The 14,588-nt window shown below is 42.3% G+C and overlaps 1 protein-coding gene across 1 annotated transcript; it reads right to left on the reverse strand.

Moving 5' to 3' along the window:
* Positions 1-2,255: 2,255 nt before the first annotated feature.
* On the reverse strand, positions 2,256-9,317 carry b3gnt9 (UDP-GlcNAc:betaGal beta-1,3-N-acetylglucosaminyltransferase 9). Its single transcript, XM_080437840.1, has 7 exons — positions 9,142-9,317; positions 6,260-6,684; positions 5,501-5,638; positions 4,859-5,224; positions 4,186-4,427; positions 3,637-3,892; positions 2,256-3,282 (listed from the first exon to the last, which is right to left on the reverse strand). The coding sequence occupies exons 2-7, from the start codon at positions 6,365-6,367 to the stop codon at positions 2,917-2,919; spliced, it is 1,476 nt and encodes a 491-aa protein (XP_080293966.1). The 5' UTR covers positions 6,368-6,684; positions 9,142-9,317; the 3' UTR covers positions 2,256-2,916.
* Positions 9,318-14,588: the final 5,271 nt, after the last annotated feature.

The raw sequence follows: 14,588 nt of genomic DNA on the forward strand, positions 1-14,588 counted from the left end.
TGTGGTGTTTTATATTTTGAATACTTTAAACCTTGTGTATAAAAGATTCCTCAAGCATGTCCTCTGGAGACAGCAATAACTGTACAGTTTGGTGCAAAAAGAAATGTTTGGCTTCACTGAAAACCTTTGCTTTTGACTGCTGGAATGCTTCGGGCAATGCTGTGATGATACTTATTGAGATGAGCTTCTGCCATGGAATCTTGTCATGATTCAAATGTTTGGACATTTGGAGATTTTATAGAGAAAATCCCCTGCTCAGTCAGAATTCTGTTAATTGAAATTCATGTATTGCTGTGTGTTCAACCAGTATGACATGGAAAAAATAATAATAAATGAATAAAAACAAACATTGATGTGTAACTGAGTGAAATGTTTGTTTGTTTTTTATTTCCAAGAATAAAAAGCCAGGCAATGACAGACGTGTCACATACAAAACCAATATGGCACCAGCCAGATGGAATCAGATCCTCAAACAGCCTTAATTTAACTCAAGAGTTAATGAATTTCACTGAATTTACCAATAAGGGTCCACCTTTACATTGACTTAAGATTATATGATTTTACTGTGAGATGTAAGTAGGTAAATTGGCATCCATCTCACTTTAAGTTTAGTAAAAGTTATCCTAAGATATGACATAATATAGAACCGACTGATTTTTATGATGAATAATGCTTGAGATAAAAATCTTATTATATTATGTCAAAATGATATTTGGCTCACTACAGCATTCACCATTAAATAAATCAATGGCACTGGATTTTGTAATCAATGTGTCATTCGAACATTTAATATCATGTTTATCTGGAACAGTGGACATTCTATGTACCTCACTGCATTGCTAGTTTTCCCGCACGTGTAAATTACATTTAAATTAAAAGTGTGACGTGTATCCTGGTAAACACATTGAAAAAAGCTCTCGCAATTAATTTTCATTTTCAAATGTGATGTATGAGCCTCCTGTTCTCTACATGTGGCACACAGCACTGCAAAATAGGTAAGTGCCTTCATACATGTACATAGTTGAATCTTGACCTAAATAATAGACTGAACACAGCCATAGTCAAACCTTTGGTTTTCTGTTGCTATGTGAATACTAGGCTAGAATACTAGGATGAACATAATGTGTCTTACAGCATTTGGACAATAGATGGAGGTAAATGTTTGAAAAGGTTAAAGAAATAACCAGCATTTTTCATTTATATCAACACAGTAGCAGTATTTCACTCCCCACAAGCTTTATCATTATGATATCTAGCAACTATAACATTTTCACTGTCAAACACAGCCAAGTGCAGAATGTCGACTGACAGTGACTAACCAAAAGTAAACCAATCTGGGAACCCATTTGGTAAAAACTAAATCATAATGATAATAATAATAAAGAATTTTGTCAACAACTGTTACTGTGCTGATCCTGTCGCGTGTCACTGATCTTCACTTTAATTATTGGTTTTATAGTGTTATGAGTATCATCTTCATTACAGCTCTGTAATCATGTAGAGACAGTAGATGTCAGAGGTTCTGCATCTTATTTCACTTTAAACACTTCTTGAGTCATTTTAACGTCTACTCTGGCTTTTGTGTGCACCCCAGACAGTTTTTAAGTTGCTTGTTTCAGTATTTCGATATTTGATACTCATTTTATCAGACAAGCCCCCATCCTAAATAAACCCATTGAACTTCAAACTCCATTTTAACGTTTAATGTTAGAATCATTAAAAACACACATCCCTGGTTCTGGTGACTGATATATGTCCTTCTAATGTGTGAGGGGCCAGTGTTTTTTCTTTTCTTTTGTTTTGAAAATGAAAAATAAATAAAATAACATAAATGAACACACACAAGCAACTTATAAAACTCTCTGGGGTGCATCCGAGTAGACGTTAAAATTAACACAGAAGTGTTTTAAAGTGAAATACCCCTTTAAGTACTGCTGCAGTAGAAGATAACAGAATGTTGAAATAAAAAATGTAAGTTTATCTGGATTTAACAAAAGTGCCTAAAGACCACTTGTGAGGCTGAAGATTAGAATTTTACAAATAATTCCTTGTGTGTATTAAATGCAAGCAGTCGTGTGTGTGTGTGTGTGTGTGTGTGTGTGTGTGTGTGTGTGTGTGTGTGTGTGTGTGTGTGTGTGTGTGTGTGTGTGTGTGTGTGTGTGTGTGTGTGTGTGTGTGTGTGTGTGTGTGTGTGTGTGTGTGTGTGTGTGTGTGTGTGCACCCCAACCTGCGCATACGGGTGCACGTGCACATTCACTTTTAAGAGCATCCATTTCTAGTGTGTCTTTGGGAACAGAACGGCTCCTACTGGACTCTGTAACAGCATAATGGGTCTCCTTGGGCACTTCCTGTTCAGGGTACAGCTGGTTCCCATTCAGGGCTTATTTCTTTGTTCCTCCAGGGAACAGATAATGGAGCTGTCCAGACAGTATGTACACCCCTCAAACACAAATCTGTATGTGACAAATGTCTCTGCATTCCACCACAATCACACTCTTTTCAAGTCAAAATATACACAATCTACTGTGTCCTCACATAATTACAACAGAAGTTCCATCTGTCCATCACAGTATATTTTGTACTCAATTAAAAACAAGACATTGACATTGTATGCTCTGCTGTAGCAGATACACAACGTTTTCTATGTTTTCAAAGTCAATTGCACGTCGTCATCATCGCCTTCGGGTCCAACAAGCGTGAGTATCAGTTCAGTAAAAGAAAAACGTTGGATGGAACGATATGCATTAGCCAGGATGCTACCATAAGTGTTGTTTTCACTTTACTTTGCAATAACCTCTTGGCCCTGCAATGGAAAAGTGCCTTAAAGCATCACCTTAACAACTACGTTCATAATAATAGCAGTCTGTATGCTCTGACCATTGCAGGACCCACTTTACCTTGCAGTAGAAAAAGTGACTAATGTGATACAAACACCTTCTTAGCGCCATAGTCTGTCTCTTCGGCCTCCTCGACTGTGTTTGTTCCTTCCATCCCTGGCAGCCCACCTCTCCACTTAAAAGGCCACGCTGTGCGGTTTCTCCTGCTGTGGCAGGTGAGGTTGGGGTCATGGAGGAGCTTCCACATGAGCCAGATCTGGGGAGGGGTGAGGCTGTGGACGACCATGAGTTCTCGGTAGAAACAGGGATTGAACAGCTGGAGGTTGGGGGCAGCGGACGGCCGGATGATGCCGAACGTCCGGAACCCCTCGTGGCGCGTCGGTTTGAGGCTAATCCGCCCAAGGCACATTCCCAGGAAGACGTCATCAATAGGGAACAAATCCACCTAATTTGAGAAAAAAGGAAGGCAAATTTGTATATGGATATATGGTACATTCTAAGTAGCCTGGCATGGCCAGATTAATATCACTGTGTAGATATTAGTCTGGGATCTCTGTGTGGAACCTGCATTTCCAAGGGACAAATAAAAAAAAATGCTGATAAACCCGCCTACTGCATACTGGGCCCTGATTGGTGCCCCACAACTTCGGGGGCAGGGAAATCCAATCACAACCGAGCGGGACCAGACCAAATCTGCCGAGGGCTATTCTTATTTTTTTTTTGCACTGGCAGATTCGTCCGGTTTCCAGGCTACATTCTAAGATGCATGATGTAAATTATAACCCTATTTTTCAGGCACCTGTTCACAGGCAGAGCTGAGTCTCCGTGCTGTGTGTCCTGACATGACGAACCCCCCTCCTCCGGCATAGGATGGGTATAAACCTGCCCCATATATGAACTCTGGGATGTAGTACTTGGAGCTGCGCCGGCGAATGGGCTTGGCGTTAAAGATGATATCTCCTACGAACAGGTCCACATCTGCCTTCTGAGTCTGCAGCATCTCCAGAATGTTCTCAATATTCACATACACATCAGCATCACCCTTGAAAATGAACCTGGAGGGAAATAATTAACAGACAGAAACTGAAGCAATGATGAGATTAAATAATGCTGAAAGGTAAGATTAATGAAGGTATCTTAAGAGTCCCACAGATGAAACCAAAATTACGTTTGGCAGGCCTAGGCTCGAACTACTCTGGATATCCTAAATGAAGGACATTTATTTACAATCCTGTTTTATTGAGCTGATATGGTTAAACGTGGAAACTCCATAAGATAATGGCCACTAAGGGCTACTAAGGGACATTTCTTGGTCCCTGTTTTAATTCAGCCTTTTAAAAGCCATTACCTGACATCAGGACAGCTGGTGTTGACCCACTGCAGGAAATGGATCTCCTTCAGAGTCAGGTTGAAGAAGGTGTCTTCAAAGTCCCACAGCAGGATGTCGTTAAAGGTCTCACTCTCGTAGGCCAGGAGACGGTCCCAGAGAGGCAGGGCACTCTGGTTCCTGGGGACCCCCAGGAGGAAGACTGTACGGATTGTTACGCCGTTGGGGAAAAGGCCCTCTCTACCCCATGTCCGACGCACCACCTGACAGACAGAGATAAAGAGATGGATTTGAACATTTGTACAGTATATTCTTATTGACTGGTAAACAGGCCAGGTAAGGATTTTGGTTGGGGTGAATTTGTATTTTTGTCTCCCCGGAATATTGTATTACTCTAGTTATTTAACTTCAAATTGATTCATTGCAACTTCATGAACACTTATAAAAGAAATGGGTCACAATCAGAGTGGCAAGAGTGAGTTGACTTTTTTGTTATTTCTTACATGTCTCTAAAAGGAACAAACGTTTCGTCACTCTTGCCACTCTGAGTGCGACCCATTTCTTTTGTAAATGTTGTTGACCTAAACAAGGATATCGCACCAGAGGAGTCAGAGCGTGGCGGTAACAAAAAGTGTATTTAACTGTATTAAAATGCCACAGTTGTTCTTCCAAGCAGAGATATAAAACGCAGTACCTGTCGCTTATCGAAATCCGCAGCCACAGATTTCACCGCAATTAGCATGTAAGGGGCAGCAGAGGACTCTTCTCCGGCTAGCTGACATTTCTCTGGCTGGTTAATGAGCAGCTTGAAGTCTCTTTTGTCTTTCTCTCTCAGGTAGCCCTCGAAGTCAAAAGGTGGCAATGTGGGTAGAGCTTTGCCAGGAGCTTTGGTTGGCACAACATTCTTGCGCCACTCCTTAACTTTGCCCTTCGATTTATCCTTCGGTGGCTTTTTAAGTTTGGCCGAAGACTTGGATTTGGAAGATTTGGATTTGGACTGGGACTTGGATCCCTGGGGCTTGCAAGCAGGCAGTTTGGGGTTTGCAGGGCTGGATGATCCCTGTCAAATTAGAGAGAGAGCAGGTGAAACAAATTATGTTCACTAAACAATTATATATTTGATTTAAGAAAAAAGCCATTTAGGATAATGAATTAAATGAGATCATTAATTCTATCTCTCTTTGTGTATTGTGTTTTGCATCGACCAATCTGGTTTTGATTATAAAACATTATGTGCATAATGCAGACACATACCATTTATTTAGGTGATATTAGTTAAAAATGTTAGTGTGGTGTGGAAATCAACTCCACTCAACCAAGGAGTTACATACAGTACCTCATCAATAGGCTGGCCTTCTCTGGATCTGGTGGCCATTCCATGACCACTGGCTCCCAACAAGGCCCGGTTGGAGTTGGTGGAACCCTGAATCTCTAGCTTCCACCTGGTATTGTCCCACTCTGAGTGGAGCAGGACCTGGGGACAAGGGAAGGGTATAGATGGGTGGAGGACAGAGATGCAGGCTTTAACTTGATCTGAATGGATGTACAGTACCCAGTGGTGGACAATAACTAAGAACATTTACTTGAGTACTGTACTTCAGTAAACAAAAAAATGTATCTGCACTTTACCGAGTATTTGTATTTTCTGATACTTTCACTCCACAACATTTCAAAGACAAATTGTACTTTTGACGCCACTACCTTTCTTCAAATGGGAAAGTACATTATGAATCAACCACTTAAGCCCTATTTCAAATAATGAAAATAGCAAATCTACTATCTAAACGCATTATGAGCTTTTAGATCTGCTATTTTCATCACTATTATTGATATGTTTTGAAGATCTTAGAATTTTGGGGGGAAATGACCACATTTCAGTACAGCAATACATTGATAATAAAAATAAAATGTACTTAGTCATTTGTACTTTTGAATACTTAAGTAATCTTAAAAAGCATGTACTTGTGTTTGTACAGCAACTTTCACTTGTAGTTGAGTAATATTTCACATGGGGTATCTATACTTTGACTCAAGTGCTGGGGTTGAGTACAGACACTGACCGTGTCCTTTTCAGCAGTACATTTGAGCCAGTTACCTGGTGGGCGTAGAGCAATATGCAGAACAGCATCAGCAGCATTCCGGTACACATCACATCTCCCCTCACGTGGAGAATCTTCCTCAGCATCGCCATCGTCCTCCTCATCGCCCGCCGACACGGACCTCAGTTAGAAGACTCAATGGGTTTCTATCTGAGAGCGAGTCTAATGATGTTCATGTTGTCTCCAAGTTAGATAGCAGTCCTATCGGTCATCATGATATCTCTGCCATGGAATCTAAAGAATAGCTGGTAGTCATACTTGTTTCTTTCTCTGCCACTTATCTGCAAAATATAAATGTCTGCCTGAGCCCTTCCTACTTCATGGTTAGATGATCTGCCGTATCTATCCACTGTGGTGTGTGGTAGGAGTCTGTTGCTGCCCCGTCTCATGTCTCCATCTCTTCAGAAAAGTGGAGGAATTCCTGGAGAAAGGCAAAAAAATACACATCAGACATGTGATCGATAATAGAAAAAATAAGAACAAATATATAAGAAAAAAAGATATAAGGAATCTGAAATTGCAAGGGGAGATGTGATGTTTCCTATATGTTGCACCCAACATTCACACTGACTAGGGACATAGTGAAGGAATCCTATTCCAACTTTAAATAAAAAAGAAGAATCATACTAAACAATCCAAATATTCATAAATACTTATGTATACGTGGGCAATGCCATATTTACTGGTTGGTGGAAGTTTTATTTGTTTTTTGCTCTGTCTATTAAAAGGTGTGCCAGATGCTACTCCTGAAAGTCCTAATTGGTTGCACCTGAACCACACTAACACACAGCTTGAATCTTTCTGAGGTTGTTTATGGACTGTCTGTGTAGCTTACTATAATCAAAGAACATTATGTACATTTAGGCTACTCAAGTATGGTACTTAAATACAATTACAACAAGGCATGTTTAGTTTACTTGATTTCCATTTCTTGATACTTTATACTTCTACTCCACTATGTCAGAGGCAAATATTGTACTTGTTATTACTTTTACTTTGTAGATTTAGATTATTATTGCAAAACATATATTAACTAATTAAGCCCTAAGGCTAAGCCTATCAAAAATAGCAGATCTACAAGCTCACAACACCTCACATCATGCATTGTGAGCTTGCAATCTGCTATTTTAGAAAGATTTTGACAAATTGTGAATGGAACAGTCTGCATAATGAGTTAAGTAGGTAGTACTTGGCATAATGGTACTGTATGTAGATTTTGATTTACTGGACTTACTGGAGTATAATCTGTGGTATTATTGCTACCTTTACTTAAGTTAAAAACAAATCTAAGCAGCTACTTCTTCCACCACTGATAATAAATACAGCCTACCTTTAGGCTCGATTAATTGAATACACAGGACCTCAATGGAATAAGCCATAGGCTTTTTAGGGTTATCCTTTTAGCATCCTTTTGTATAAATCTGTACAACTGTGCCTTTTATGCAAACTGTTAATACAGTATTCAATCAATCAATCAGGCATATGAAACGGTTCCCCATTTTTGTTGGAACAATGGAATATGTTGGATTAATTATAATGTGCCTTTAATAGCCTAGGATGTGTCCACTCTCGAAACATTTTAAAAATGATGTTTGTCAAATCCTTTTGAAAAGTTCCTCAAGGCTACTCAATCACTTTATTCTGACATTTTTTGGGTAAGGAATCAAATGCAACCACTACTTTTTCATCTGACACACCCCCTTCCTTATAGAATAACTGGGCTTTCATTAAACGCTGTGATTTAAAATATCATCCAAATGATGACTATGTGAGTATTAAATGCAGGCCCATCTTCTTTAGAATAGATCAAAACCTAATCCCCCAAAAATCCACATCTAGATTCTAATCATCAATCGAGGGGGCGTGTCTCTCCATGCATAAGAGCCCATAACATATTACCATCTGTATAACTTTAGAACACAGTGTCCTAACTCCTAATATGTGGAATGCATATGCATATTTGACCTGTGTTTTAATGGAATATTAATACTATTTTACAGCATATGGCTGGTTTGTGCAGATGTAACCAGACTGATAGTGGGGTAAAAACATCGTGTACCCGAGACTTTTTCCACTAGTCAGAATGCAGTGTGTTTCCCCCATTAATGCATCCTCAAGGATATTTACTTTTCAGTTATGATGATGACATTCATAATATCGCGACGACAGCCATATAATAATTGATTTCTCGTCTCTGTTGTTGCACATAAGTCTCGTCTGTCGTCTCTTTGCCATGTGTTGCACAAATTATTTAATAGATCTTCCTCTGGTAGTCATCACTTCCAGTCAGTGGTGGAAGAAGTAGGCTACTCACATTTTTTACTTGAGTAAAAGTATCAATACCACCATGTAGAAATACTCTTGTAACTATGTTACAAGTAGCCTACACGTCCGGAATTCGAAATTAACTTGAGTAAAAAGTACAAAAGTGTTGGCATCAAAATGTAGGACTACTTAAAAGTACCAAGTAAAAGTTCTCATTGTGCAAAATGTCCCATTTCACAAGTCTTCAAAAATGCATAAACATCTTTTGAAAATAGCCAAAGTATATAATAGGGCTGATCGTGGTTAATGCATGTTTTGTAATAATAATACAAATCTACAAAGTAACTAACTAAAGTTTAAAAAATTATTGTAGTGGAGTAAAACTAAAAGTACAATATTTGCCTGAGATGTATAGTGGCTAGAAAGTAAAAGTACTGCAAATTCAAGTACAGTACTTCAGTAAATGTACTTCGTTACTTTCCACCACTGCCATGCACGCTACAAAGTTAAACCATGCAGTGCACGATCAGATGCACAATGATCCGCACTGTCGATAAAACGGCTCTTAGTTTGTATACAAATATGCAGATTCCAGCAAGCCACTCAAACTCACCCTTAGGGACAGAGAGCCAGAGGTCGCCAAGAGTCATCATGGTCAAACTCAAAACATCTGTTTGACAGTCTGAAAGTGCAGATCAGTCTCCTGACTAGTCTCCACATGAAAGTCAAGTTTCCAAAGCTTATAGAATGCGCAACGAGTGGTTGGTTCCGAAGGGAAGCTAGCTAGAACATCTCAAATGCTACCTTATAGTGGGTGTGTGCTGGAGTGAGTGTGTCTTCCTGAACATCTGGTTATCAGAAGGGAACACATCAGTCCTGACTCTTTGATTCCCCCCTTTGGCCGAGAGAGAGGAGAGCAGCGTCTGGCAGTGGCCTGGCCACGTGACCTGAGTTGGAGCAGCAGCAGCCTGGAGCCAGATGCCAGCACAGCAACACTGAGGAGGATGAGAGAGGAGGGGGAGGGCTGCTGAGTAGCCTACAAGAAGACAGGAGTTAAGTCAGTGGTTCTCAAACTTTTTGATTGATTCTTGATTGATTGAATAGGCCTACTTTACTAGCAGTTTGCAAAAAAAACATTGGAAAGTATACAGCTCAATACAAGGTCTTCAATACAAGAGGATTTAAACCTAAGAAAGCCTATGGCTTGTTTCCATTGGGGTCTTTTGTACTCAATTCATCGAAAAATTAATGACAGACAAATATACACTACTATGCAAAACAACATGGTTCCATTTGTAGGCCTACTCTCTGTAGGCAAGGCAAGGCAAGGCAGTTTTATTTGTAAAGCACATTTCAACAACAAGACAATTCAATGTGCTTTACACAGAACATCAAGCAAAGGAAACACAATTATAAAATGACATTAGGATGCATAAAACAAAAGAAGTAAAAGTGAATAGATAGAGTTACAGTGCAGAACAGAAAAATAACTCAATCAAAGGCAGCGGCAAACGGAATGTTCTCTAGTTGTGTTTTAAAAGAAATAAGAGTGGCAGCAGACATGCAGTTTTCTGGGAGTTTGTTCCAGATATGTGGTGCATATCGATGGCCAAAACGCAAAACCTCCTATCTGAAAAATTAACATTGTTGGGAAAATGAAAAAGAAAACTACTAAATGTTGTATCTTTTTTGCACAATGCTATTTTTTTATGATACCCATCACATTATTCACCGTTTCTGGATTTCTGGATTATATTACAATATTATATGTTAATTAAACTGATCTCATATTGCAAATGCAGATAGGAGGTTTTTCCCCACTTTTCCTGGATAATTCTGCAGATAGGAGCTTTTGCACTGTAATGTTAAGTGATTGCATAACTAAATAATGATAAATAGTACAGGCTGTAAATACATACATTTACAGCTGCAAACAGTTGCATCAGTGGTGTGGTCTAGGTTTGTTTTCTGAGGTATACAATAATCATTCCCTGCACGAGATGCGCGTGGTCGTGGGTATACGCTAGCACATTTTCAATGGATGAAATGGTTAGTAGACTGTATACGCTTTTTTCCAAAAACAACAACAATTAGGTGGACTACAAAACAACTGGCCCAGGCAACCCTCGACATAATCCCCCCTATACCCTCAACTCCACCACCTGAAATACCCCCCCACTCCCACAACCCCCATTCCCCCCAACCAGCACAACACACCCCCCAAACCCCACCCACCCAAACCCTCATGCCCTCCAACTCCCCTAACTCATACAACTGGATCACCAACCTTGTGTCCGGTGTGGATAGTGGAATAGTATGTAAGATCATTGAATGTCTTAAAGAGCCTTTAAGCAAGGAGGAAAGACGGATGCCTTGACCCTAGAATCACCACAGCCAGGGAGGAGATGAGAGTAGCACCCAGGGACTTTGTCGCTGACCAAAAAGGAGAGGGTCTGAGGGAGGAATATAAGCGGAGGAAGGAGGAGCTATATCAAGTGTATGCAACTGGAACAACGGGAGCTGACCCAAAAGATCAGGGACATTAAAGAGGTGCATGTTAACGAGAAACATGGCAAGAGCTGGAAGCTCATCAATGACATTTCTGGCAGAAGCTCGTCTCAGACTTCCAAGATCTGGGGAGAAAGCGCAGAGTTGAAACATGGTACCAGCACTTCAAAACACCCCTAGGAAATCCTCCTTCAACCGAAGAAGAGGATGATCCGATGCTCCTGTCTTCCATGACCTTCCCAAACCAGACGGTTCACCATGGATGAGTACGAGAGGGCCAAGGCTACTATCAAGTGAGGCAAGAGCTGCGGGGAAGATGGAGTGACAGCAGAGGTTCTGATGTATGTGCCCATAGACGAGGTGGTGTTGGATTTTATCAAGCACACACGTCTAGCAAGCTGCCGAAGCTGTGGAGCAAAATGATCATCGATCCAGTACCAAAGTCAGGCGAACTCACCAAGGCATTAGCCTGAGCTCACAAGTTGCCAAGACGGCTAACAGGAAGATCCTCAACTGTCTTAGACCCATCTTAGACCCTGTAATGAGAAACTCAGGCAGATACTGGTGCTGAGGAGGATACTGGAAGGAGTAAGGAGCGGAATCTTTCAGTGGTGATCACCTTCATGACTTCCAAAAGGCTTTTGGCACCATCCACCGGGGGAATCTGATGAACATTCTCCGGGCCTATGGAGTTCCTGAGAAGATGGTTCAGATGATGGAGACAAGCTACTCGAGGCAGTCCATGACTTCTAATAACCTGGGCCTGGACTGCTTCAATGGAACAGGACCTGAAGGTCCGGGGGGCACTTGACTGGAATGCCTAGCATGGGATGAGGAGAGTGTGGAAATCAGACATGGGAGAAGACCTCAAGAGGCGGCTGTTCATATAGCTACAGTGGAGTCAGTACTGCTGTATGGGGCTGAGACATGGACCGTCACAGCACAACAGGAAAGGGCCTTGGATGGAGTCTACACAAGAATGCTATGAATGGCACTAGTAGTCACATGGACTCCTGAATCGCTGCCCTCCACACTCTCCTATCTAGCATCAGGGTCTTGAGCTCTACAGTATTGTTGGCTAAGCTGTTACGCCGAAGTGCATCTACGTAGGTGGTGCACTTCTTGTCTCTCCTGGCTTTGCCCTGGTTTGGCTCTCATAGTGTTAGTTTGCTTGCCACTAGTTATGGGTCCCTGACGCAGTGCCCTGCCTCATCCTTCTCTCTCTGACTTTGTCTGTGACCCATGGTAGGTTCCTGTAGAGGACCACATTTTCTGATGTGGACCCATAACTAGTGGCAAGCAAACTAACTCTATGAGAGCCAACCCAGGGCAAAGCCAGGAGAGACAAGAAGTGCACCACCTACGTAGATGCACTTCGGCGTAACAGCTTAGCCAACAATACTGTAGAGCTCAAGACCCTGATGCTAGATAGGAGAGTGTGGAGGGCAGCGATTCAGGAGTCCCAAGTTGGTGTTGGCTAGACCACACTCACACATTGCATCGCAAAGACCCTATTCTATATGATCCGGCCTAACTGACCCATGCCCTCCACCACCTGCAATACTCCCCCACTCCAACAACCCCCCCCCCCCCCCCAACTGCCAGCCCACACCTCTCCACCTCCATAACTCAAAACCCCATCCCACTTCAGGGGTCCCGAGTTGGTGTTGGCTAGACCACACTCTCGCATCGCAAAGACCCTATCCTGTGTGATCCGGCCTAACTGGCCTATGCCCCCCTCAACATAATCCCCCCCATACCCTATACCCACCAACTCCACCTACTGCAATACTCCCCCACTCCCACAACCCCCCCAACTGCCAGCCCACACCTCTCCACCTCCCTAACTCAAAACCCCATCCCACTTCAGGAGTCCTGAGTTGGTGTTGGCTAGACCACACTTTTGCATCACAAAGACCCTATCCTGTATGATCCGGCCTAACTGGCCTATGCCCCCTCAACATAATCCCCCCCATACCCTCTACCCCCCCAACTCCACCACCTGCAATACTCCTCCACTCCCACAACCCCCCCCCCCCCCCCAACTGCCAGCCCACACCTCTCCACCTCCCTAACTCAAAACCCCATCCCACTTCAGGAGTCCTGAGTTGGTGTTGGCTAGAACACACTTTCGCATCACAAAGACCCTATCCTGTATGATCCGGCCTAACTGGCCTATGCCCCCCTCAACATAATCCCCCCCATACCCCCCAACTCCACCACCTGCAATACTCCCCCACTCCCACAAACCCTATACCCCCCAACTGCCAGCCCACACCTCACAACCCCCATAACTCAAAACCCCATCCCACCCCATACCCTCATACCCCCAAATCCCACCCAACCCATTACCCCCACTCCCAGAACCCCCGGTCCCCATGCCCCCAACCAGCACACCACAACCCCCAAACTCCACCCATGCAAGCCCTCATGCACCCCCACCCCATAACCCCCCAACCGCCACCCCACAACTCCAAACCCCATCCCACACCCATACCCTCATACCCCCAACCGACACAACACAATATTCTCACAGGGTTGTTGGCTGCCACGGTGTTCACGTGTGATTTTGATCTGCATTTTATAAAAAATCACGACATGGACGTTCACATCTAAGCAGCAATGACAACCTCTAACCACAAGTTCAAAATGTTCAATGCCAAAACCTCCTATCTATACCTAAAAATGACCTCCTATCTACATAGATGCACATAGGAGGTTTTTACCTAGAAATAGTTAAGCTTACAAACAAATATTATTTGTGTTAAATAATGCTTTTTTATGCTCATTTTGAGATCAAGACATTCTACAGTACTGTATCAAGTATTACCATTACATTTTTTTTTATCAACTCACACTCTGGGTGTGATAAAAGTGTCACCACCTGACACTAATCATTAGCAATCAACAAGGCAATGCAATTAACTTGACAGAGTTACTAACAAATACTTAACTAGTAAGGGGGAAGACACTTTTTTATTTTGAAAATAATAGATGACTACAAACTGAAAGACATTTAGACGGTCTACATAACATAGAATTCCCAAGTTTCAGCTCTGTCTGCTGCTCAACTAGTTCTGGTGCAGATAAGAGGTTTTGCGCTTCAACATTTTAGCACTAATTGGCACTGAACAAGATAGGAGGTTTTAGTCAAATGACTTTTTCTGACAAAATGAGGGGCGGGACTATCTTGCAGACAGACTGAGCATGTGCAGCATAGCCTATAGTCCTCATCCACAGTGAAATCCGAAAATCATGAAATTTGCACATAGGAGGTTTTGCATTTTGGCCATCGATATGTAACCAGGTCTCTGTACTCAGTTCCATTCTCTCTGTTTCCATGTGTACTCTCAGGTCTCTGTAAGGGCCCATCTGGAACCCCCTCAAGGAACACAGAGGAGCCCCCTGGACCCCACTTTTGAGAACCACACACTGAGTTAAGTGAAGGGGCCTGGGAGAGGAGTTATAAGGGTAGACCTATGAGCAGTCAGGGGAGAGATCATTGGCGAGGGACAGAGGCGACAGAGGGGGACATAATGCTGCAAAAACAGC

Source organism: Gymnoscopelus braueri (genome assembly GCF_963280865.1).
Source record: "Gymnoscopelus braueri genome assembly, chromosome: 9".
NCBI lineage: Eukaryota > Metazoa > Chordata > Actinopteri > Myctophiformes > Myctophidae > Gymnoscopelus > Gymnoscopelus braueri.

Excerpts from the sequence above, each read along its gene's own strand:
- b3gnt9 (XM_080437840.1), bottom strand. The coding sequence starts at position 6,367 with ATGAGGAGGACGATGGCGATGCTGAGGAAGATTCTCCACGTGAGGGGA. Across the intron at positions 5,639-6,259 it reads TATTGCTCTACGCCCACCAG|GTCCTGCTCCACTCAGAGTG; the intron begins GTAACTGGCTCA and ends CCTTGTCCCCAG. Across the intron at positions 5,225-5,500 it reads AAGGCCAGCCTATTGATGAG|GGATCATCCAGCCCTGCAAA; the intron begins GTACTGTATGTA and ends CTAATTTGACAG.